At 49.1% G+C, this 24,554-nt stretch overlaps 1 protein-coding gene across 4 annotated transcripts in view; it reads right to left on the bottom strand.

Annotated features, from left to right (window-relative positions):
• PLEKHG4 (pleckstrin homology and RhoGEF domain containing G4) overlaps window positions 1–22,222 on the bottom strand; it is an 86,032-nt gene extending 63,810 nt beyond the window's left edge. For 3 of the 4 annotated variants that reach the window (XM_066194494.1, XM_066194495.1, XM_066194496.1), the window contains exons 1-3: window positions 21,524–22,221; window positions 7,589–7,786; window positions 240–2,364 (exon numbers count right to left, since the gene is read on the bottom strand). In XM_066194494.1, coding sequence (XP_066050591.1) covers window positions 240–2,364; window positions 7,589–7,786; window positions 21,524–21,526 — 2,326 coding nt within the window. In that variant the 5' untranslated portion in view covers window positions 21,527–22,221. Of the gene's footprint in view, window positions 1–239; window positions 2,365–7,588; window positions 7,787–21,523 lie in introns of all 4 variants that reach the window. The other variant, XM_066194493.1, reaches the window with a different exon arrangement.
• Window positions 22,223–24,554: the final 2,332 nt, after the last annotated feature.

Raw genomic sequence — 24,554 nt, 5'->3', positions numbered from 1 at the left:
AATTTGCAAAGAATTATTAAACAAAATACCACAATAAACCCACCTGTGAAGAGAAAGCTAACTTCATGCCCCAAAAAATGACAATTTAATCACTTCCCAGTATTTTGTGCTATTACCCCAAAGCCTCCCAGATGTATTTATCAAATCCTGCCTGATAAGTAGTATTCAAACAGTACTCCTTGAGGACTTTGCTTTCCATCTGTTACCAAACACAACCACACAAACTCCAACAGCTGTACCTTTAGGAGATGATGCACCAGAAGCTGCCTCCGGCTGGGAGTGCAGAGTGGTAGGCTCCGTATGCCCCTCAGCAGGTCCTGAGGACAGTGGTCCACCCTCCAATTCCTCTTCAATGGATTCCAGTGTTTTTGAGGCTGTAGTCTTCAACCTTTCCCTGTAAGAAGAACCTTCCTGGTTCTCCACCTGCCCCTGCAAGTCCTGTACTGCAACATTCTCCAGGTTCAGCACAGAGTTCTCTTCACTTTCACAGCCATCGTTTTCCACCAGTCCTTGCGATTCCTCAAACCTCCCCCCAGATCTCTGAACTTTCAACAGACTTGAGTCTTCCTCCTGTGCATCGGGAGCCAACATGTCACTGTTATTTAATTGTTCTACCATCTGATTCCCCTCTGCTGACAGGGTAGTTTGGAGTAGTATGGCTTCTTCAGCCTTTTTATGCTCTTGCTCTTCACCATCTGACAAGGTTCCATCTGCTGGAGCTTTCACAGAACAGTGACTATGACTAGTCTGATTTCCATTTACAGTCAATATTTCTTTAGACTCTTTCAATTCCTCTTGGCTGTCCCTTCTTCCTACCTCAAATTCATCTACATCTCCTTGGTTCTCTTCTGGAGGATTTAATGGAGAAATTATATTTGCTTCATTATTGCTGTAGCAAGCACTTACATCTCCCATGCTCCCTGAAGGAGAGCCTCTCACCCCACCCACATCTGAATTCTCAGGCAATGTAGTGACCTGCACTGGCTCAACACTTCCACTGACACCCTGGCAAGAGACATCAGAACCTTCCTTTAGCGTGCAACATGGTCCCAAAGGTTCTAGGGCAGATACAGGAGAAGCATCCACCAGTTTCACCTCCTTTTGATCCTCAGTCAGTGGTTCTGTGTGTACTCTCAGCATCACTTCCTCTTTAGCAGCAGTAGCATCTAGAATCACTTCTGGGCTCTGCTCCAACATCTCAACACCAGCATTTTCACTAGGTCCATCACTTTCTTCTTCCATGTTTCCAGGGGCACCAGGCACTTGTGCTTTGCAGCTGACAGCATTTCCAGCACACACATCACTGTAGCTGCACAGAGCATATTGCCAATCCAGTGAGTGCTTACTGTGAGTCTCCTGCTCTGCAGAGGAATCCTCTGCGTGGCAAGCAGGAGACTCAGCCACAGGAAAGTTATCACCCATACTTCCAGAATCAACCAGTATCAGCTGACCCTCTGGAGACAGCTCTCCATGTGCCATCATTTTGTTGCCTTTCAATGGAGTAACATTTTTGAGAACTTCTGCAGAAGTGCTCAGAGTGTCCATCTGACAGTGCTCCTTCTGGCCAAGTGCTGACTGAATTAAGTTCTTGGAGTAGGTGCTGTCTTGTGTGACAATAAACCCGTGCTTGTCTTTAGGCTCATTCACTCGTGCCCTGGGCTGAGTTAGATAGCTTAATGACAGCGACGGGGTCAAAGATCCTGTTTGTGGCCCAAACCTGGGCAGTGAAACTTTTGCCAGCTCAACGTACTCCCCTTCAAGGTCACTTCCCAAGTTCTCTTGAGTCACGGGACTCACACAGACACCATTGACCAGAGTTTCACTTAACTGTGCAGCTGTGCTGCTTATGACAGGGTTGTCTCGATTTGGGCTTGGTTCCTGTAGATACGGAGACCTCAGGTCTGGTGAACCGCACTCAGTACGGTTTGTGGGGAGGCATAAAATTGAACGTTCCTCTGTTATTTCTGGAGAGATGATACTGTTTTCAATAATTTTTGGTTTATTTATAAATTCAGGATTAACCACTTTATCCCAGGGAACACGAAATATTTTGTCATCAGTGGTTAGTAAACAATTTTCCAGTACTATGCCCATCCGCTCTCCATTGAACGTACTCAACCATTCCAGAGTAAAAATAGAGGTATATGAAACTTCTGGAATCACCACTTCTTCTACTTTATGCTTATCTTTTGCCAAACATTTCAATACAATTCGTGGAGGCTTCTTCAGAGCGGGGACCACCTGCAGGTAGAAGTCACCAGGCTTCAAGATTCGCCAGTCAATGGAAGTCAGCTGGATTACAATCTTCTCTTGAATACACAGGGGCCAGCCCGCATGGCGAAACAGCAATCCGCAGTACGGAGCCTGTGGAGACAAGAGAAAGGGTTTTCAGCACCAGCAAAAGATCTCAGATCAAGCTTTTCAGTAAGAGACATCAAGAAAACAGATGAATTTAGGGTCTTTCATTATTGGTGTAGGCAAGTTTTCCACGCTAAAGTCTTCTCTTTAGAAAGCACAAGTAAGAAAAGCTACCAACACAAACCACCTATGCAGAACAGGTGGGCACAAGTTACACAGTGAAGGGAAGAAGACACTACAAAGACAAAACAGGAGATAGGATGCAGCAAATGAGGAAAGCATAGCAGAGCCACAGAGGAAGAAGGCAGCAAGTGCCATCAGCAAGCTGCAAGGAACCACACTTAACATACCAGCAATTTCCTCATTCTCATAACACAGCAGCACTGAGGCCATGCCTCAGACACATCCTGCCCAAGAACTGAGTTTCATGGCTGAACTGACTTGCCTCAATTATTTACAGCTTTATCACAACTTCAAAAAATAATTTCAGTGCTTTGAACTTGATTCTGTTTGGGCAAATTTAAATAAGGCCATGATATAAACCATCAATTCCAAATTAATTTCATTTTTTTTCTGTACAACAAGGCTTTAGATCCACTTAATTCAAGTATTTTGCCATACAATAGAGAAACTAGAGAACTGAAAGGAACTTCCTGGATCTCACACACCTTGAAACAACAGGTACTGGCAAAAAGCGATTTCTTTTCTTATGTTCATCAAGCTTTACCTTCAACCCCGTAGGATTTCTAACTCTCCTTGCACCTGAAGCAAAGTTGCTCACAGGTTTGGAAACCCAAATCATCCTTCAGATTCAGTAATTCCTCTTCCTCAATCCCGTATTTTCTGGATGTGTTCCCATTGCTAAGACTTATTAACCCATGTCACATGACCTTAGCATGTCTACCTTCATCATCTCCTCAGTGTGCCTGAATTCTCTCTCCTTTGTAATGCCCATTTCTTTTTCTTAAAAACCATTTTCTCGTGCAAAACACTGTCTATAATGGCACCAACGCTTCCCAAAGGTGCTAGAAGCATCTCTTAAAGCTAAGATCCCACTTGTCTTCCAGTCATGCCCCTACAGTAACCCAGTCACCTACTGGTTTTTCTTTTCAAACTGACAAACTTCAGCTCACAACAGAAGTTCTGCCTGCCACTTTATGGAGGCATGTGCTTGCCCTCTGAGTCAACCATTACAAAAATAGAAGCACAAAGCTTTAGAGCTCATCTTATGCAACACATTTATCACCCTCCTCTTGCAGGTTATTATTTGTGTGTCCCAGGTTGGTTTCACCACAAACATGCCATACATACTCTTACTTTTTATGCCACGGTCATGGGTGAGAAGCACTGCATGTTTCATGACTCCTGCCTCCAACTCCATTTTCCCTGTAGTACAAACATCCTCCCTGCCTTTCACCAGTTCATAGCCATCTTGCAATTCTTGCATAACCTCAATCCCTTTGACACAGTAATTAATCTTCCATATGACTCCATAATAAATCCTTTACGGCAGAGATTAAACAATGAAACTTACCTCTCTAGAGAGAGCTGTTTCATTAAAAAGGCTGGTGTGACACTACCTGCCATGGAGTAAACCACATGAAAATGTTATTCAGTTTTTCATGGGTCAGTTAATTCAGACCTTGCTCAGTGCACGATGTTGTAGGCTCAGCTTATTCTCTGTATTTTGTTACTAGCCCTGACTTAACAGATTCAATAAAATCCCTGTTACCAGACATTCAGCATTATATGGTAACTTCTTCCACATTCCAGGATGGAGACCTGCCAGTCCTATTTCTTTGAAATAGTCAATTTCAGTCACAGTAGTTTTACTTCTGTTCACGTACTGCTACTGCCCTACTCATGTACTTACTGTAGCACTACAAAACAGAACCTCACTTTAGTTTTCATTTACTTGAAGGATCAACCCACTGGAGGGCCATTCATACATTAAGAAATCAAAAAACTCAGCCTCAACTGCTTAGATGCTTACTTGTCTGCCTAGTGACTCATAAGGAGAAAACTCAGCAATAAAATCACCAAAACCAAAATGCAGAATGCATTAAAGTTCCTGAAAAGCCCCTACTAAGCCACAGTCTAAACTGTGAACAGCCAGAGTAATATCCAAAGCAGGAATCCAAGTCCCACAATAGCCTAAACACTTCAGAGCTTTAGAACTTTAGAAGTGGAGCATCTTCATGCGGCTCCTGCTCCAAAATGCACCTTCAAAGGGAAGATTATGTGAAGAGGCTTATTACAGTCCCTTTAACATCTCATTCTGAGGCTCAAGGATTTGCTTTTCTTATGTCCAAACACTACTGAGCCAAACCAGGCTCATCAGAGGAGTGCCAGGAACACCCTCTACACCCAGCGGCTGCAGCCAGGAATAAAGCTGCCTCTGACGAAAGAGCTGGGCACCATTGACAAAAATGGCACAAATAGAATCTTCTAGAGCCACAGGGATGGTTAAGCTGGAACAGACCATTTAGGCCAGGATGTCACCTCAAAGCCAAGGGCAAAATCTGTTTTTTAACTTTGCTAAGGAGAGACACACCCGCTTGGAACACCCCTTCCAGTCCCTGAGGAATCACACACAGGTTGATGATTTTAATACACCCCACTGAAACCCATGAACTTGTCTAATACTTCATGAAGCCATTTACACTTTTGAAACTGCAGAGGCTGACAAAAGATCTAGTGCTCTCAAGACTTTCTACAGTAGTCATTCAGACAGGAGTTAATTCTTTTCCCTCTAACGTGTTTAGGAAATGCTCACATGGAGCAGCTGAACTACATACTAAGGAGGAAGTACGTCTTTTGTTTAGACTCTCTAAAAGGCATGTAAGACTTTCAAAAAGCAATTAGTAAGAAACAATCCTGTGTGATTTCAGACTGTAAAGATGAAGGGGCATACAGTAGAGGTCTGGGGGAGATCACTGCAAATTAAATAAATTTTATAAATCAGAAAAAAAAATTTTAAAAGATCAAACAAGCAGAGTTTTAAATAAAATATGGAATAGCCTGGGGCTAACTCTAAAGACGGTACAAGGTACCTAGAGTTTCCCTCAATCTCACAGTACTGCCACTTTGGAAGTAAAAAATCATGAGTCACAGAAAAGGTCACAACCAAGTAAGAAAGGATCTTGCTGACCACTCTCCCAGACATTTCACACTTCACCACAAGCCCCCAGTACCTAATGCTAAGCCCTGTGCAGCCCCCACTAAAGGCAAGTGCCCAACCAACACCACATCTTGTGGCTACCAGGCAGGCCTCCAAGCACAGCTCGTGTCTCTACATCACCTCCCCAAACTGCGCTACACAAGTAGGACAGCCCCACCGTGCAGGCTTCCCCCTCCCACAGGACACCTTAGACACCCCCAAAGTCCATGTCACCTGAGCCCATGCTCCAGGTCAGCCGGGCGGGCCACCAACATCCTGAGTTCCTCTAGTGCCCACTGCCCTCATACTTCCTTCATCAGGACCTCGAGCTCCCACTGCCCTCACCTCTCCCTCCTCAGAACACCCAGTGCCCACCAGCCCCATTTCTCCCACCTCAGGACCCTCAGCGCCCATTGCCCTCACCTCTCTCCCTCTTCAGGACACCCAATACCCATTGCCCTCACCCTTCTCCCACCTCGGGGCGCCCAGTGCCCATTGCCCTCAACATTCTCCCTCCTCGGGGCGCCCAATGCCCATTGCCCTCACACCTCTCCCGCCTCACGGCCGAACGCTCCTGCGCCTCGTGCTCCAACGGCCCTTCAACAGCTCAACCGAAGTCACCCTGCCCGTCAAGGCACTTCCGAGCTGCTATTGGCTGCTGCAGCGCCCGCTGTCCTCCCATTGGCTGCCGGGCGGTCGAGGCCCGCCCTACCACCACACCCGTGCACAACCCGTCGCGCCCCGAGGGCAGCGCGGGTCGCGGCGGGTGCGCGGTCGGTCCCGTCCGCCCCTCAGCCGCTGCCCCGAACAGCTCCCCTGTGGAACAGCAGCGCTGGGGGCCCAGCTCACTGCTGCTTTCCCCCCCTCCCTCTCACTGCCTCACCTGCCCAAAGCACCGCTGGCTGCTCGGAAGCTGCCGGGATCTCGAGGAGTGGGGAAATTGCTACCTCGGCTCCTTCAGCGAGGGCGGTGTTTTGGGGAAAGCTGTGAAACGTCTTGAAATAATTACCAGTTTGTACAAACGAAAAGCCTTTTGTTTCTTTAAAGGGGAAAAACACACAATGCGCCATAGAATTAGAAGCTCCAATTAGATACCGATGGAATAACATCGATTCCAGTGTTTAGGGTGGGAGAGGGCAGCAAGGTCATGCCCCACCTTGGACCCTCCTCGACTCACAAAGATGCCTGGCACCAAGCTGGAGGCTGGTGACAACTCGAGGCAACAAATACTGCACCAAAACACATTTTCAAGATACATAACTCATGTGGATCCATCCTACATGATGGGTCTGTCCCCCCAGTATCTCCTTGAAACAAATGAGTAACTGACTATTTCAGTCTCTATTCCATATTTTTCCTCCTCCTAGAAATTCCTTGCGCCTTCCATGAGGACTTGAATTGAAAGCCTGGCCACACGCCCCCTTCGCATTCAGAGACAAGAAGGTTAGAACAAACCCACATTTTAGGTTGTTTGGGCTGGTTGGGTTTTTTTCATCTTGCAGACTTTGAGCCAAGTTTTGTGATGGAGGTGTTTGACTCATCGTTTCTAACATTTTAGACTCCCAACAGTAAAGCACGTTAATCTTGGACTCGTTCTGGCAGTAAATGTAACGTGACTCCTCGGGGCTACTGAGCCTTGTGACGGTTCCAGCAACCATCAAAGGGGAGCTGGAGTTCTGGGAAAAACACCGACTGGCAGCATTTCGCCCCACATGTCATCCTGCCAGTGGCAGGAGCCCGACAGCTTCATCCACAGGGCCAGGGAACAGCTGGGGTCAGAAGCCACCCCAGTCAGTCACATCCAGCAAACACTTCACTAAACCTCCTCCTGTGAATCCCTTAAGCCCATGGTGTTCCTGATTATGGCAAGGGAGAGCACTGCTCCACACCTGATCTCTGAAGGGTTAAACTTCAACAACAATTTCTCAACTGTTTCCTAATTGTCTGCCTGCCCTCCCACCTAGCCTGCCATACATACTCAAGTGCTTTTTGCCAGCCCTTTTGCATATGAGAGCAGAGAGAAAACTCCAAGAAAGCCTTCACAGGCCTTGGAGAGCATGATGTACTCACACAGGCATCCTGCTGAATGCACTGCAGGATGTGCTTGGCTGGAATCAGGAAGTCTATGAGGTAGTGCAGTCCATCCCCACGGTACGTCTTCTCCACCACATCAAAAACTTGGCACAGAACAGTGGCTGCGGTAGCCTCGAATGGAGGGTAGAGTGCTGATAACGTACTCTGAATGCAGCCGTCCAGTGATTCTGAGTCCTGCCGAGAGAGAAAGTGTTAGTGGTACCAGGGCACGATTTGCCCAACGCCCAGGAGCGCAGCCATCTCCAAATGCAGGAGGAACGAAGATCAAAGGAGCCAAGTGCTGTCCTTTCTAGCTTCTTTTGGCACCAGCGATCCCAGGTAAACACAAAAAAGCTCTCCCAAAACAGGAGTGGAGTGCTCGCAGAGTGCTGCGCACAGCGGTGAGAATTCCCAGCTTTTGCTTACGCAGCAAGTCCTTCTCCTGCCTGCGCGGGGTGGGGCGGCTGTTAGACCACACCGCAGCACGTGAGCGCGTGCGAGCGAAACAATCATGGGGTGGGCGCATCACCAGCCCCGTGTTTTGGGTACACTCCTTGGTGGGTGAAGGGGAGTTGGAGTGGGCTCAAGCTCCTCAGCCTCCTCTGGTCTGGAGTCCCAGCACAGGATAAGGTGCCAGAGCTGTTTGGTTCTGTGGAAAGCCATTCACCAGTATGACTCCTCGCTTCTCGTTATTCAAAGCTGCTTGCCTCTCATGAAAGGCTCTGCTCCAGGAGCCAGGAATTTTCTGCAGTGCAAGATGCCTCACACCAGGATTCGTACAATGAGTGTGAACAGGGTTGCCTGTGGTCCCTGAGCACACCCATTGATACCTAGGATGCCAGTTCAGGGGGATCAGCGGCAATGGCTTCCCTTCCCTGCATCCACCTTCATTTGGGAGAACCTGCCAGCCAGAGCCTGCCCATAGTGTCAGGACCAATTCCAGTGCTGGAGGCCAGATTCTGAGTTATTGCATGGGTGTAAATCAAGAGAGCTTGCCAAAAAGTAACAATAAAAAAAATATAAAGCTGTACGTATCTGGAGAGAGGATCAGGATTGCTCCTTTCTTTTCTATTTTAGAGGGGATCCCTTGGGCTAACTTACAGCCAGTGGGAGTAAGTTTTGCTACAAAACCAAATGAAAGTTTACTCAGGTGTCTCGCCAGATCCTCATCTGCTCCAAATCCACCTCCTTTCACTAGATATAAGCAAAGCACTTCAGCTGCTGGCCCAGAAGCCCTACAGCCTCCTGTAGAACAGGAGCTACTGCATGGACATGCCTGAAAATATACTTCAGTCCCACAGCAAGGCTGGGAAAGAAAGTTAAACAAAGCAGTGCCACAACAGCTTGCTCCACAACCAGGGAACAGTAGAACAAGGGGATCAGGAGGAAACAAACAGTTTCACTGCTTCCACTCCATGGCAGCACATCACTGCAGATGCCTCCACCACCCTGAGAAAGTTCAACAGTCTCAGAGCAAGCCTGAACTGACCTGCAGCCCAGCAGAGATGATGCTCCTCACACAAGCCTTCCCATCTCTCTCAGCTTAACGATCTCCAGATTCCTCCTTTAGAGAGTTGGGTGTTTAAGCACAATATAAACTCCGTGCTCTGGTGCAAACTCGCCTTGTAGGACAGCCTGTGGGACTGCACAGGAGAGGTGAGGACGCCCAGGTGATCCTTCCACAATCCCTGCCTGCAATGAGCTGGCAGAACTACAGTGACAGGCAAACCACACACTGCCTGTGGGACAGTACTGCTTCCTTACCTTTTCTGCTGTTTTTCTTGATGTCAGCAACAGCAAGACTAGATGGCAGCAGGCTCCTAAAGTGTCCATACCTTTTCTGAGAGACCAGCTGCCTCCTGCAGTACTCAAGGCCAGTGCAACCAGCCAAACAAAGGTTAAGGAGCTGTTTCTCATATGCATAGAATCATAGATTATCCTGAGCTGGAATTCTTAATCCAATATTCTGAATCCAAGAATTCCAAAAGCAAGAGCCCTATGTGCACACTCCCAAGTGCTGAATTCTAGGGATGAGCATTTAACCCCAATTCTAAATAGGAGGAGAAGGCTGTTTTAAACAATTTACTTTTCACTCAGAAAAATAATAACTTCTGTTGGTACCAACCTGTCCCAGCAAGTGCCTGTGACCTTGTCAGATAAAACTGGCCTTCACACAGGTGCTCTCCTACCCCACCAGTCACCTGCTTGGACGCTCACAGTAGCATTACTGTTGGAAGCATTTGACAACAATCTCCCTCTAGACCTACACAGCCCACAAGTTAAAAATATCAGTCAAAACCAGCTGGGGTTGGTTCTGCACCATCTTCTGTCCCAATGCTCTGCTTGAGCAAAATTCTTTCAGATATCAATCCCTCCCCAAAATAAATTTGTTAAGTTCACTGTTGCAAACAAAACAAAGAAGTCAAAATATTTGCACATGAGTCAGGGCATCGCTCTAAGGTTCTCACACCATTCCTGCTGCCTTAGCCTTCACAAAACAATTATTAACATTGGCACCAAATCAAAAATCCTTTATATGGTTAAAATAAACCAGGTCGTACATTATCCTTCCTTTAGTGAAATACAGAATAACCATAGCCTGTAGCCATTGAAGAGTGCAGTGCTAACTGCACTTCCAAACACAGAGGTTTTATCTCCCTCTGACTAGGGTATACCACAAAGCCATGATAGTTGTGTAGGTTTCTAAGGGATAGAGAGAAGGTTTCAACCACTACCTTTTGGTAAAAAGGGATGATTGCACCAATCTCTACTAATTGTGCAGGAAAAGCCCCAAACAGGAAGTAGATTCCCACATCCCACCGTGTTGCATGGGACTGTAGCACCAGCATCCTTGGGAGGCTACAGAACCAGGTACAGAACGAGGCTAGAGAGCTCAGCAGCCTCCGTGTGCCACAGATGAACGTGGAGATGACACTGCTCTTCAGTGCTCCCACCCAGGATGGTCACCCAGGAATAGCTTCTGCCTGGATGGAGGGTGAAACATGGCAGTGCCTCAAAAGCCACCCTGAAAATACAGGGAGTAGAACATGGCAGAGCTTGGAGCCTCCAACAGCAACAGATTCTCCCTCAATAAGGGACTCACTAACCCAGCTCACAATCCTAGGGATGGGGCTGCTTATTTGCACTAATTAATTTCTCAGACTGTAGGAGGGCTGGAGGAAAGCACCTCAGACAGGACTGCAAGAGGCCTCATGGTCCTGCTGTGGGATGCCAGAGCAGAGATGGGCAGCCTCACACATCCAGCCTGCCAGCAGGGCTGGCTGCCATGCATGTGGAGGAGACAGGGTTTGCAGGCACAGGGAGCTCATACAAACCAGAGAAAGGAATAGTGCCCTGTGCTCCTGAGTCTGATAAACCTGAAGACTAGAGCCTATCTCACCTACATCATGGAATCATAGAATGACTAAGGTTGGAAGGGACCACTGGAGGTCATCTAGTCCAACTTCCATGGTCCACAGTGCCCTAGACCATGCTCGAAGGCCCCTAGACCCCTGCAGGGTCCCCTAGAGCATGTTACTCCAGACAGTTTTTTAATATCTCCAAAGATGACTCCACAATCTCTGGGCAACTTTTTCCAGAGGTTCTATCCCTTATCTCAAACAAGCAATGTAACCCCCAGAAGGTATGAGTCAACTTTTGTGACCCAGGATATGAGAACAGCACCTGGACAGAAGAACAAGCTAAATCTAACAAGGATCCATGGAGGCGGCACTCCTGCTCCAGCACATTTCCACTACAACCAGCCCACAGTAGTCCCCAAGAGCTGGCAGAGCCTAGCGCAGGAACCCACTGGAAAAAACAGCCTCCTTCAGGCACTGCACATTTCAAGTTTCCCTGCTTCCAACACTGTCGCCACATTCCTCTCACAAGAAAGGTCTCGGACATGTGCTCCTTTTCAGCCACTGGGCACAAACACCAACAGAAGCACTTTCCAAGCAAGCCAGAGTGCATCTCTGCAAGCAGAAGGAATCTTGGGATTCAAATGATTCTTTGTCAATAGCACAGGAGGACTTCTAAACTCCAGCTCGCTGCCACCACTCCACCACACCTCCCAAAAGAGAAACATGCTTTTAAAATAACTGCTCTATAAATCAAGGCGCTAAATAAAGCCCAGGTTAAGGTCATGTCCGGCCAAACTGGCTTTCACTGCTGCTCCGCTGAGAGGTGGCTGCCGGTGCAGGGGCTGGAGCACAGGGAGGGAAGAGGAAAGCACTACATGGGGATGGGATGGGCTTGGCTCCATGGGACAGGAACAACCTAGCATGGTCCCACCCAGGATGCCAGGGGAACAGTAAGAACCCAGGAGGACTTCACAACTGGCAGAGGGCTTCGGTCTGACCAGTGGGTGGGTGGGCTGCCCTTTCTCCCCTGCATATCACAGGAGCCACGGGTGCTGTGACAAATAGAACAATAAAGACTGTTGTGGCAAAGCTCTGCTGCTCAGCCCTTAGAGCCCCCCTCCATCACAAACTCCAGCAAGAACCAGGAGTCAATCAGGAATGAGGCTACAAGTGCCTGGGCAGAAGAGGAGCCAAGCAGTTGTTCCAATCCTGCTCAGGGGACATCTACTTCTGCTAGTGCAAGCAGACACTGCAGGTTGGAAGAGGAGCCTGTCATGAGGCATCTGGAGTAACCAGGAGCTTCTTGGGCTCCGCTAGGTGCACTGATTGAATTTTCTACCTACCTTTGTGGGCATATAGAGAGCAATATAGCAGCTCCAACCACTGGGAACTCCTGTCGTTCTACATTTCTTTTTGACTCAGGACTGAACTTCTTTGTCTTTGGGACCTACTGCTCACCAATTAAGTCTGAACCCTAGAGAACCTCCTACAGGTTTGGAGAACAAAAATCAGCCTGCCTGGTGAGCAGAGAGATCATCCCCAGGGCTACGCACACACTTCACACGGCATCAGAATACCTGCGCTCTTCAAGCAAGAGACAGCAACCCAAGTGGCTCAGGACAATGTAAGTCAGTGCAGGGGTGGGCTGCAATGCTTCTGGACCCATCTGGGACCACAAAGCCTTGGCAGCATTTTCCCTACAACTCACCCAAGCACTTTGCTCATTTTGCCTACAAAGTACTGAGTCTTGGTCAAGGTCAACATGAAGAGACACAGATCTTCCCTGCCGACAGCCCAGATGCTGTCTGCAGACTACTAAAAAAGATTGTTTTGGTGAGACCAGACTAACAGTTTGACTAACCCATGACTTATGGCAGACAACGCTCCTCTTCCAGCAGGCTGGACTGGCCCATGTAACACACTGAGAATTCATCCTTTCAACAGGAATTTAGTTAAAGAATCTACAGCTCTGCTTTCACAAACCTACACCCTCATTTGAGCTGCCAAAGAAGGAAACTACATATCCCAAAGTGCCCTAGTTAAATCCAGAGCTTGCCGTGGCTTGGCAGAGCAAGGAGCATAGCTGGGCAGAGGAGCAGAATCCGGCGCGGCTGCAAGCGCAGCGAGTGGTGCCCATGGTACACCCAGCTCTGAGTCATCGTGCGTCTCGGCTCCCGCTCAGCAGGGAGACCTTGCCAGGAGCTCCCGCAACTTTGCCCTCCTTCTGCCGGCTGCCCGGAGCTTGGCCACGTCCTGCACGCACCCACTTTCTCCCGTCTTGCCCAGGTGCCCAAGACACTGTGCAAAGGCAGGACAGGAGGGACCAAAGTGTGCAAAGGTGAGGGAAAGAAATGACCCAACCCTCCCATGCCCCAGACTGGAAAGTAGAAATAGTATCAAAACTGGGGAGAGGCAGAGCTCCGAGCAGCACAACACAGCGCCTGCCCATGGCTCCCAGCCGGCTTTGGCACTGGGGGAAAAGGAGCTCACAGCAGGCGCTGAGCGGGGCCGGGTTAGCTGGTCCCTCCGCCAGCAAAGGCTGCTGTGCCGCACCACTTGGCTGGGGCTGCTCAGCTCTCAGCTGACGTGAGAAACCTCATTTCCAGTAAAAACAGACCTCTGGGCTTTCCATGAAGCCTTTCCACTTTCTGACACAAAGCCGAAAGACAGGCTGCTTTCCCTTAAAAAAAGAGACATTTCTGTGTTCAGAAAAATCTTTGGCTAAAAACAAGGCTTGTTTTTCTGACAAAATTTGAGATTTCCCACTCCATTGCTGCAGAGAGGAGAACCCTCCCAGCCCCATTTCCTGAGCTGTTCTAATCACAGCGGCAATGAGTTCAAGAGAGAAAAATCTTCCCAGAGCAAGTGCCAGCTCCCCCGTCTGCTGCTCGCTTTGAGGCTCAGGGGGAGGCTGAGAAGAGGGCGCCTGCCTTCGGCACCCTGCCTTCCTCTGGATAAAATAATGTATTATTAAGTGGTGCAGCTATAGAGGTAGGCATTCCCACTCCTGTAATTACACCATCTTCCTGTGAGATAATGAGGAACAGTTCTACCTGCTCTTTGGGCTATTGTTTTACGCTTTTCAGGGTGAAAAGCACAGCACCCAGTTCCACTTGGGAGGCAAGTGTTTGCACTCTCACCCAGGCCAGCTTTGGTGAAGTGCTGTACCTCCAAAAGCAAGCTGCTTTCTGCATGCCATTGCAGAGGGCATGGCTGTAGCCTGGCTCAGCTCCCCTGCATTGAGGCAGGCAGGACTGCTCCATAGCCGGTGGATAAACCAGCTCCTACAGCTTTGCAGGGAGTGGTGCTCTGCAGACGGAGCTCAGAGAATCATTTCCAGATGCCTCCCTCTGTTCTCCCAGCCCTATTCCGTGTTGACGCGGCTGCGGCAGCCAAAGCAGCTCCTACTGGGCAGCACACAGGATTATCATTCCAGGCACTGCAGGAAAACAAGCGCTTGGAAGCGATTAACTCATGATCTCTCATTTAATTAAACAAAGGGAAAAATGATGTATTTGCTTTTCAACTCCGAGGTCCCTGTTCTGCGCATGCTGTAGGTCTGGGCGTGCGCAGCTGGGGAAAGGAAGGCCCAAAGCTGGGTGATCTCTCCAAGCTCAGGCTTGGTTTGTTTTCACTCAAGGGGAGACACCCCAGATTTCTTTGAAAGTGAAGCATGACCTCCTTCGAGCTTTGGAGTGCACAACTACACCAGTGCTGCCCTGGAGCAAAAGACAGGGAATAGCAGGCAGCAGAGGCAGCCTGGTTCAGGTACATCCCTGGCTCTGCACCACACTGCAGGTGGCCTAACACAGGCATTATCATATGGCAACATGACCTGAGCCTGCTTCCCGGCCCAAGACACCTGTTTACTTGAGTCTAATACTGCACCTTGCCCCTAATTCACCTTACTTCTCTCTAACCTTCAGGGTTTTGTACTCCAGCTTTTCTGGAGAAGAGATTGTAACTTTCTCCTTTCTCTGTGCAACATCCAACACATCAGAAGAGCTGCTGACAACTGCTGAAGTTTAAAGAGACCAAAGTGGGGGAGACCCACAATCCAAGAAAGTTGTCTTTTAGTCAGAGTGGGGAAGAACTGGGAAATGAAGATAAGCATTTCCTCACAGAGACATGTCTTGCTCCCTAACCAGTTCTCAATGTACTGAGCAAGAGGTAGGCCTTTTATCCATAGCAACAAATGAGCCCTGGTCTCAAAGACCAGTTACTTTCTATCAGAAATAGATCAAGGAGATGATATAGGTGTTTAAAGGGCAGCTGAGAGAACAGATCAAAGCCCTGTCCTTAAACAGACATCTTCCAGTTGAAACAAGGGCCTGCAAGTGGATAAGAAGAGCTGTGTATAAAACACCATCCTACAGCTGGACACCAGCTTATTTTGGTTTAGTTTAATCAAGGGATTAAGTCCTTAATCTGAAATAACTGTCTAAGCACAGATTTTTTTTTTTCTTTAAATATCACTGGCATAGCTCTAACAATGCAATTAATTAAACAGGTTGTACTCCGTGTGCTGCTAAGCTTTTGGTACTTTTAGAACAACCTTCCCAGCAACAGACTCATGCTGGAAGAGCATGAGCGCTGGCAGCCATGGTTTCACTGCCCATTGTTAGCCAAGTGCACCTTTCCACCTCCTCAAGACCAGCTGGAGGTCTCCTCTTCATGCCTGCTGCCAGACTGCACAGGCTGCCCTGCCTTGGGCACCGACACTCTGGCCGTGGCACCGTATGCCACAGTCCAGCCAGGACCTCCACATTCCAAGTGTCATGTTCCTACAACAGGCTCAGACAAGGCTTGCTAAATCCTGTTAGATATCACAGACAGAGCCAAGAATTTCACAGGCCACTTCTATACAAGTCCTGAGACATTGCAGCCGACTCCCTTTCTTTATAAGGCTCTTTCTACAAATCCACTAAAAACCTTTCTCTCTGCTATTGAACAAAAGAAATTGCTTGAGCTCATTCACCCTATTATTAGTGACAGCATTTGCTCTGCTCTTAACTTCAGGCATTGGCATCCATCTGGCAAACCAATCCAAGCAGCAGCATGTTGTGCTCCTTCTCATTTCTGCCTCATAGGTACCAACTAATAGGGCACTCCAGGCAGGTGAAAGATTTCTTTATACTAGCCAGCTATAAAATACCCTAAGTAAATTCTTCACCAAACAGGTCAGCTCATTTTAACACCTTTTAGTCAGAGGCATTAGGCCATAGCCAACCCCTTGTGTTCAGACACCCATCTGGGGGCATCTTACAACAGATGGGCAGCCGCCTGTGCTCAAAAAGAAAATGATAATCCTTCATCAGGCCAGCTGATGAGTGCCAAAAACTATCTTCATGGGGCCAGTATTTAGATTATTAGTTCTATGCCAACGTTGCACACATTCTGGACTCACGTCCAGATCTCACCCCTTCCCTTTGCAAGGTGCATGAGCTGCTGGACAGACTCCCATGGGGACTGGTGGATTCTCCATGTCTTGCAACCTCCATAATTAAGGGTGGATGCCACAGAAAAATGATCCTCTTTTAGTTAAAGGGCTCCCAGACTCCATAGGGGAGCTAGGCAACACTCTGTGGTCCCAATATCCCATAACAGATGAGCCATAGTTCCTATTGGCCTTAAACACACTGTATTACCATGTGCTCATGAAATACAAGTCCTGCTATTCAGAGGGGGACAGAAACTGCTCTGAAGCAGAGCTGGAGTTCCAGGAGGGGATTGCAGAGCGGACGAGAAAACAGAAAGCACAGAAGGACCTTCCCTGGAGGAGCACATCCCTGCACACCATTGACAGGAGAAAGCATTGCCAGCAGCAGTGCTCAGATGCCTCTCAGGAAGAGGCTGTGAGGAAGGATGAGCCAGGACAGAGCAGGCAGCTCAGAGATGTCCATGGTTGTGCCAGCTCAGCCATAGGCCACTCCAAGAAGCATCAGTCTGCTGAAGAAGGGAGAAGTGTTCCTGGTCAGAGGGACCAAGATTTGTTCCAAGACTCTCTGAGCTCAATGAAGAACAGACACGGGTGTGCTCAAGTTCTCCTCCTGCCCCTAAGCAGCAAACCTGGGACAGATTCAGATGGAAACATTTCCCCTATATTTGGATACAGCACTAAATGCATGCCTCCCAGAAAGCTTAGTAAATCAGTCATAAATTCAGGGCATTTCTTTTATTAAACTCCTGAGTTAGAAAAGGGTGAACACAGGCTTTTAAAGCTACTCCCTTTATAGATTTTTTTTTTCCAAACAGAAAACAGTCTCACGTGTCCCATTATTTCCATACATATCAAAGGAGGGTGGAGATTTAACTAGCAATTTCTAAAAGATCTTTGTGCACAGAAGGGATGTATGCCAAAATGTGGGTGGTTATAAGCCCAAACACAAAGGAGAATACATCCACAGGCATTTTTCCCCTTGATCCATTAACGGGTCTGCATACCAGCCTCCTGAGCATATGAGAGGGACCTTGTTCAAAAGGTAAATGTATTCAGCAAGATGACAACAGACAGCAAATAACCCGCATCTTTTAACCATGTTGGAGGCTCAGCAATGCTGGGGGTTTGTTGGGAGGCACTAAGATTTGACAAGCAGCCTCAGGGAAGGTATCCTCCTGAAGGAACCTGTTCAGGGAGCCTCTGCCACACCTAACACAGGCTGCAAAGCTCAAGGTGGACACCTAGCTAAGGTCATCAGAACTCCAGCAGCTTTCCTTCTCTGCAGCATGCAAACCACCATCCAGCCACAGCAGTGTGCCCCATTGCGGGTGACCATAAGGCCCCATGAAGACTCCCCTTTACCACATCCACCAGTGTCCAGGAGGAGCACATGCAAGTCTTTTCTTCAGCTGAACCATTTGATTCCATTCAAATCAATGGCTGATTGCACCAGCTGGAGCAAGGGTTCATCCTGGGCTTCCCAGGCTGATGGCAGGATGACAAATCTGAGCCGACAGAAAGACTTTCAGATTCATTCTGCACTGCTTTGATCTTGGAAGTGTCCAGTGATGCAAAAAATAGGATACATATGAAACCAGCACTTACCACAAGAAAGGCCCCATTTTTTGTTAATATATTAATGAAAGGCTAAGTGAGCCAACAGTGATGAGGCACTTGGTATGGCAGAGAGGTATAAGCATGGTCAAACCTTCAGAATCAGCAAGGGCATGTCCACTCACTTCTCTGAGTTGCAAACCAGGTACTACGAGTGGTGCAAAAAACACAGAGTATCCCATGGCCAGAAGTGGGCAGCTTTACCCTGGCAAGCTCTCCTTGCTTTTTACTGATCTTCAGTCAGCAACACATCTGCTCCCAGTGCTAATACTCACTTTTTCAGACCATGATGACACTGAGCTCTGCAGGACTGGAACAGGGGGTTCCATCATGTGTAAACAGCCAAGAATAGGAACAAAAAGTGCTCTGGAACAAGTGCCTACAAGTGGGTTTAGTTTATAGTTTCTGCAGGACACCTTGATTGTTTCAACAGAGGTTTTTTCAACACCTCAGTGCTAAAGGAGCCTGTAGCCCCTGTAATGTAACTTCCACCCACACTCAGCACCAATGCTTAGGTTAAGGCTGTGCACACCTGCAGAATGGTTCAAATTTTACACATGATTGGTTGCAGACAGGGTTGCATTTGAGATGCAACAAGAAAATGAGGCTCTATGAGCTGAGCACTGGGCCTGGCTTCTAGGATTTAGAGGCAGACATGCTGGCTATCTTGTCTGAAGTGACCAGCCATGAGACGCTGACAAGGCTCTCATGTTATGATCTCTTCTGCTAGCAAGGTATGCCTTCAGAGCCAAGTGCCCATGGGGCTAGGTGGTCAGCAGCACTGCCAGAGGGGGCTATGCTACAGGATGCTGGTTTTCAGAAAATAAGTGCTGACACACAGCACAGAGTCCTCCTTGGACACCTGCGTTGTGTCACTGTAAGCATCTGCTGTCTTCCATTCCCATGTGGTACTAGAATACATTTGGCAATTTCTACAAGGACATACCTGGATGCAGCTGGCCTGACACTTGCATTTAGCCATTATTTTTATTATTACTATAAACGGCATGTTTACCTACCCAGTGCTTTTGAAAAGAAGCTGGGCCAAATGCAAATTGTCAACCTTGTTACCCCAGAGGAGGTGCTTTCAAACTGCTTCCATGTCTTAGGATTATGTCTCTGGACTTTGTCTGTGTTCCAACATCTTGCTCATGGTTTTGGCACAGAAATAAAGAAAGAAGATCCCCAGTGCTTAAATCTCTTTGTGATTCCCAGACTCATTTCCTTCCCACCCTGGGAGAAGACATAACTGGAAGATAGAAGAAAGACCCTATTTTCTTCTGAAACCCATCCTCTCTCCTACCAGCATAGAGGTGCCACCAGAACTACTCTGCAGGCAGCACCAAGAAAGGTGAATCCTGGGAATACCAGAGAATGAAGATAGATCCCAAGTCACAAAAGTCATGATGGGTGAGCAAGGTAGACAGAGCCCAGCCAGGGTCCTGCCCTGCTCTCACCGTGGGGTTTCCACAGCTCCAGAAGTCACTTCTAGTGGAATTGGACTACTTTGACCCAAGCTGTCTCACCCATTTGGTGCTTTGGGCATCTCCCAAAGCATCAAATGCCACAACCTTATGTACCCATACACACACATCAGCTCTAACACAAACCCCATGAAGAGGAATCACCTGCCTCACAGAGCAGGGCAGCCAGCAGTGGTGCCTTGCCAGACCTCCATCAGGAGCCAAGTCTCCAAGTCTTGCAGGCTGCTGGAGGCCATGGAAGGTCTCCTACAGGCCAGCAGACTGACACACATTCACTGAGATCCAAATCTTTTGCCTGCAGGGTTTGTTTGATTTAAAAGGACACAAAAAAACTCAACTTAATCAGAACAGCTTGCAGCTACAGCCACAACTTGGTTGCTCACAGAAATGAACCTCCCAAAATGTAGATTGGTCCACCACAGCATTGAGAACAGATACCTGCCATGGACCAGAGGTGTCCGCAGTGTGGCCAGCACTCATTGCTGGGCCTGGTGCAGCTTGGCCTCTGGTTCCTATTCCTTCCAGCTGCACTCAGACCCTGAGAGGCACACAATCCCTCCTCAGCAGTGATAGATGGTCCTTGAATGCCCAACCACCTGGACTGGTCATGGCACTGCTCCACACAAAGGTCCCTGCTCCAGGCAGCTTTTGCATCACACATTTAAACAACATCAAGGAGGGAGGCTGAAGCATTTGGGAATCAGAAAGACACCTCCAACTTGAAGGAGCAGAGTAGCAGCAGCCAGTCTCTGCCTCCAGCCTCCCAAGGCAGAATTTCACAAGCACTGCTTCAGCCCATATGGCAAAATGCAGCCCATGAGACTGCAATGGATGGCCCCAACCCTGCACAACCCCAAGCAATGCTCTCCTTTGATTTCAACTTCAGAATATAACCTGCATAGACCAACACTTGCCAGGAGCACACTAGGCATGGAGTGAGAGAAAGTGGTCTTCTGACTTGGATGGAGAAGTAGAAGTGAGATGCCTCCACAGAAGGATAGCAGAGGAGAGCACACCATGGCTCTGAAAGGCATGTGAGGGCAAAGAGCACCACAGGATTCTCTGCAGAGGAGCTGGAGGGTGGTAAAGGGAAAACACATGAATCTATAAACTTCTGCAAGCTCAACTTGCAGAAGTCAGAATTCAACTCATCCCTCAATGAAAGCCAAGTTTCTGCAGGCTCAGAAGCTGAACTTTTAAAGAGCAAATCACTGCCAGGCACAGCAGCAATGCAAGCTGCTTGTCCTCCTCATGGATTTTGTTCCCTCTGCTGTGGAGAAGCAGCCCATAACATAGCAGGACACCTCCAGGAGATTTGGGGCTGCTAGGCACATGGATCTCAGCCTGAGCCTAGGAGCAAACCATCAGAAGCTAGACTGGTGCTCAGTGGGATGTCACCACAGGTCCAGCAATCCCTCCAGCCACTGACAGCCATGGCCCGGGCACCTCTGTTTGCAGGGCAGTGCCAGTGCGGCTGAGCAGGGGACAGCCCTGCAACCACTCCCAAGGAGTCCAGGTGCTCTGCTACCCACTGGGCTCACCATCCTTTCCCCTCTCCAAACAAAGATCCCCACGTGCAGAACTTGACACTGAAAAGGAACATCCCTGCCCAGCTCCAGAGGTTCTCTGGATGCCCGCCCTGGGCAGGAGAAAAGGCTCTGCAAGAGAGCAATGCCCAGAGCAGGATTAGCAAAGAGTGAGGGCCGGAGGAGAGCCCGGCACCCAGGCAGCACAAAAGACAAGGCTCTGCCCCAACTGACCCAACCCAGCTTCCCGCTCCAGCGCCGTAGCCCGATAGGCACCTCACAGGCGTCAGTGCCAACAAGAAGTTTGTGTCCCTGCAGCCACCGCCCAGGACTGGCACCAAGAGTACAGTGTGCCACTCGAGTAACGGGAAGTGCCAAAAGAGCTGTTTGGCACTCCCGGCATTAGCGCCGTGCGCTGGCTCCAGGCAGGCTGCCCCGGTAGCAGCTTCGTCCCGCACAGCCCTGCTCGTGCCCAGGGCAAGAGCCCTTCGCAGAGATTTCCTTACCATGTTCCCGGCCTCCTTTATTCCCCCTCACTTCCAAAGACAGCGTTTTTTCTCTTTTTCCTCCATGTGTGCGACGGGGCGTCTCCTCTCCCCTCCGACGTGAACCACCGAAGCACTTTGAGTTCTGGACTGTAATCCAAGCCCTCACCGCCCCCAGCACAGCTCCAACTAATCTAACTCATGACACTACTGGGGCTGAGCAGGGGACCTCGAAGGTTTCTCTGACAGCCAACTCCAGCGCTAGACGGCAGAGGGGCATAGCGAGAGCAGGGCTCCGCATCACCCAGCCCTGCGGAGACCTTACAGACACGGGCAGAACCAGAAGCGCTCCCGGGCTGGTCCTGACGGCATCGCTGCTCTCCGCGTCCCTTAGAGCGCTTGGCCCGCCGCACAGACCTGCTTAATGCACACGCGTCGTGGCAGGGAGCTGCCTTCGCCCGGGAAGATCTGAATAGCTGCTAGAGGAGAGAAAAGGAGGCATCCCGAGGTGGTCTCCAGCTTCCCAAAGCGGTTTCCAGCAAAATCCTCCCCCCCTTGCCTCCTCTCGGCTTGTTTTTCTCTAAGTCCAGGGAAGTTTCTCCACCCCGCGAGATCCTGAGGCACCGCCGTAAGTGAAATGACGAGAAATACAGGGAGAGTGCTCTGAAATATTGTTTTGCTAACTTCTTGAAGGAAAACAGAGCAGTGACCGCTTCAGGCGACAGCAACAAACTGCATTGGGATCGGGCAAGAGATGTAGAGACCTCACCCCCTCCCAGAGGTGGAAGTAATTTAACACGGCTAGTTTCTCCACCCCTCCATTAATTGTTTTAGATGGCCAGGGGCCAAAATACTGCCCGAGCAGTGGGGAAGGTCACCAAACAGGCAGGCAGCAGCCTCCAGAAGTGACAACGGGAAAGGGCAGAGCCACAGAGGCGGAGAGAGAGGCAGGTGCCGCGGGGCATCCCAGGATCTGCTGACACACAAAGGCTTTGTGTAACGGGAAGCAGGGCGGGAAGTGACACATAGGCAAAACCTGGGCACGAGATGCAGATCCTGGGACCAGAAACTGCCTCCCCAGCCTGAGCAGTGCATGGTCTAAGCAGACTCGAATGGGGATGACCCTCCATCAAAAAGTTCACAGTGCTGGAACTTAGTTGTCCCCACTTATGGGAGAGGTCACACAAACCAATCCATCCTCAAGAGACAGGGTGACTCAGGCAGGATGTGAGGACCTACAGCAGAAGGGAAGACATCTACTGCATGGACAAGTAGAACAGCACAGGGTACTTGCCTGCTGAAAACTGAGCAACTGCTACCAACACCTCTGCTACCTTGGCTCCAGGGGCAGAGTCCCACAGCCTTCCCAAACCCTGCTCCACAGGGCCAGCAGCAGAGGCCATGCCAGCTAGTCCAGCTCAAGACCACCTTCAGATACTCCTCTCCCAGGGAGGACTGACAACAGTTTACCCTAAAATCCCTTTGCATATGGGGGCCTCATCACATGTTTCCAGACCCAACCAGAAACCAGGAGTCTGAGCAGCCCCAAAGCAAACGATTCAATCCACGAGCTGCTTGTTGTGCTGCTGTGTTTCCTTAAGCCAAAGAGATGTCCTGCTAAAAGGGGCTGTGACACTGACGGTGACCAGAACTGAGCAGCTGCCTCACTGTTCAGCACTTGGCTCTCAAAAAGCCCGTGCTTTCAGAGGCTCCCCTATGGCCTCTAGCAGCCTGTCACCTTCTCCCCACAGCAGCACTGCCTCTGTAGGCAGTGTCCATGTCAGGTGACAGCAGTTGCTAATGCCAGACTGGTGAAGGAGAGCATCCCGGCCACCTCGAGTATTAACAACTCAGCACAGGCACAATCTAGTTGTCATCTGCAACAACTAATTTGAGATCTTAGATCTTGTCTATGCATGCAAGAGAGCCTTTCTTTCCCCCTCATATTCAGATCAGGAGGATGAGGAGCCTGGCATACATTCCCAGCAGAGCCTCTGACCACAGCTTTCAGGGTCTGTACAAGGCTACATTTGCAGAATAGCTTTGCCCTTCATCTATTCCGCAGCACATCTCCCAAGCAATGAGCATGGCTACATTTGGCTAACCTTTGCAATATCTCCCTGCAGGTGCTTGCTGTGAGTCTCCCTAGGGACTGTCCCACTCCCAGAGAGGAGGGAGCACCAAGAGTGATGTCTCTGCAGCACACACATGACTGGCTGTGACAAGACTTGTGCTATCACAAGTACCGGGCTATTTCTGTTGGAGGCATATCCTCACCACAGAATAAAAGGAGGTAGAAGAGATCCAACATGTGTCTCATGCCCAGATGTTTTATGGAAAACTGTAGAAACAGTTTTGTGTACTGTTTCTACAACTGCAGCATTACATGTATGTTTCCTTTCAAGAGGCCATGGCTGCCCAGGGATAAGTCAAATTGCAGAATCATAGAGAAATCCTGAGCTGGGAGGGACCTACAAGGATCAGATCCGATTCATTGTTCTGCATAGGACAACCCCAAAAATTATACCATCAGTGACTGCACCAGCTTTGCACACAACTATTTTTATCCAGCAAACAGGTCACTGCAATTACTCTGGGGTCTGCAGAGGGACTAAGTCTCTAAATAGAGATCTGGATTCTCAAAGAAGTCTGGCAATCAGAAGCTTGGGTAACAAGCCTGGGCACTTTGCAGCTATTTCAGTTGCAGGCCAAAGCTCTTGCTCCTTCAGGGGGGCTACTGCACAAGCCAGGAGCTACCTCAGCTTTGAAAGAGAGACAGGTTCTCCCCAGACAGCACAAAGGGCAATGCAGAGCCAGGTAGGGCTGGGACATCCCCAGAGCCCATGGGGATGAAGGGGATGGAGCAGAGAACCTACTCCCATGCTGTTACTGAACTGGTCAGGTCTCCTATACCCAGACCTTTGGCGGCAGATCCAGGGTGAGCAGCTTTTGGCTTTCCTATCTCCTTCAGGTGGCTTGCACAGACCTGGGGGCACAAGGCTGTCATCTCCTTTATTTCTGAATTACCTCTTAAAATACTGTCAAGACACCT

Source organism: Chamaea fasciata, unplaced genomic scaffold (genome assembly GCF_029207755.1).
Source record: "Chamaea fasciata isolate MVZ Bird 193981 ecotype frontalis unplaced genomic scaffold, bChaFas1.0.hap1 SCAF_12, whole genome shotgun sequence".
In the NCBI taxonomy this organism is placed as follows: domain Eukaryota; kingdom Metazoa; phylum Chordata; class Aves; order Passeriformes; family Sylviidae; genus Chamaea; species Chamaea fasciata.
The sequence above is the reverse complement of the archived record's forward strand: the minus strand, read 5'-3'. Positions and strand labels throughout refer to the sequence as shown.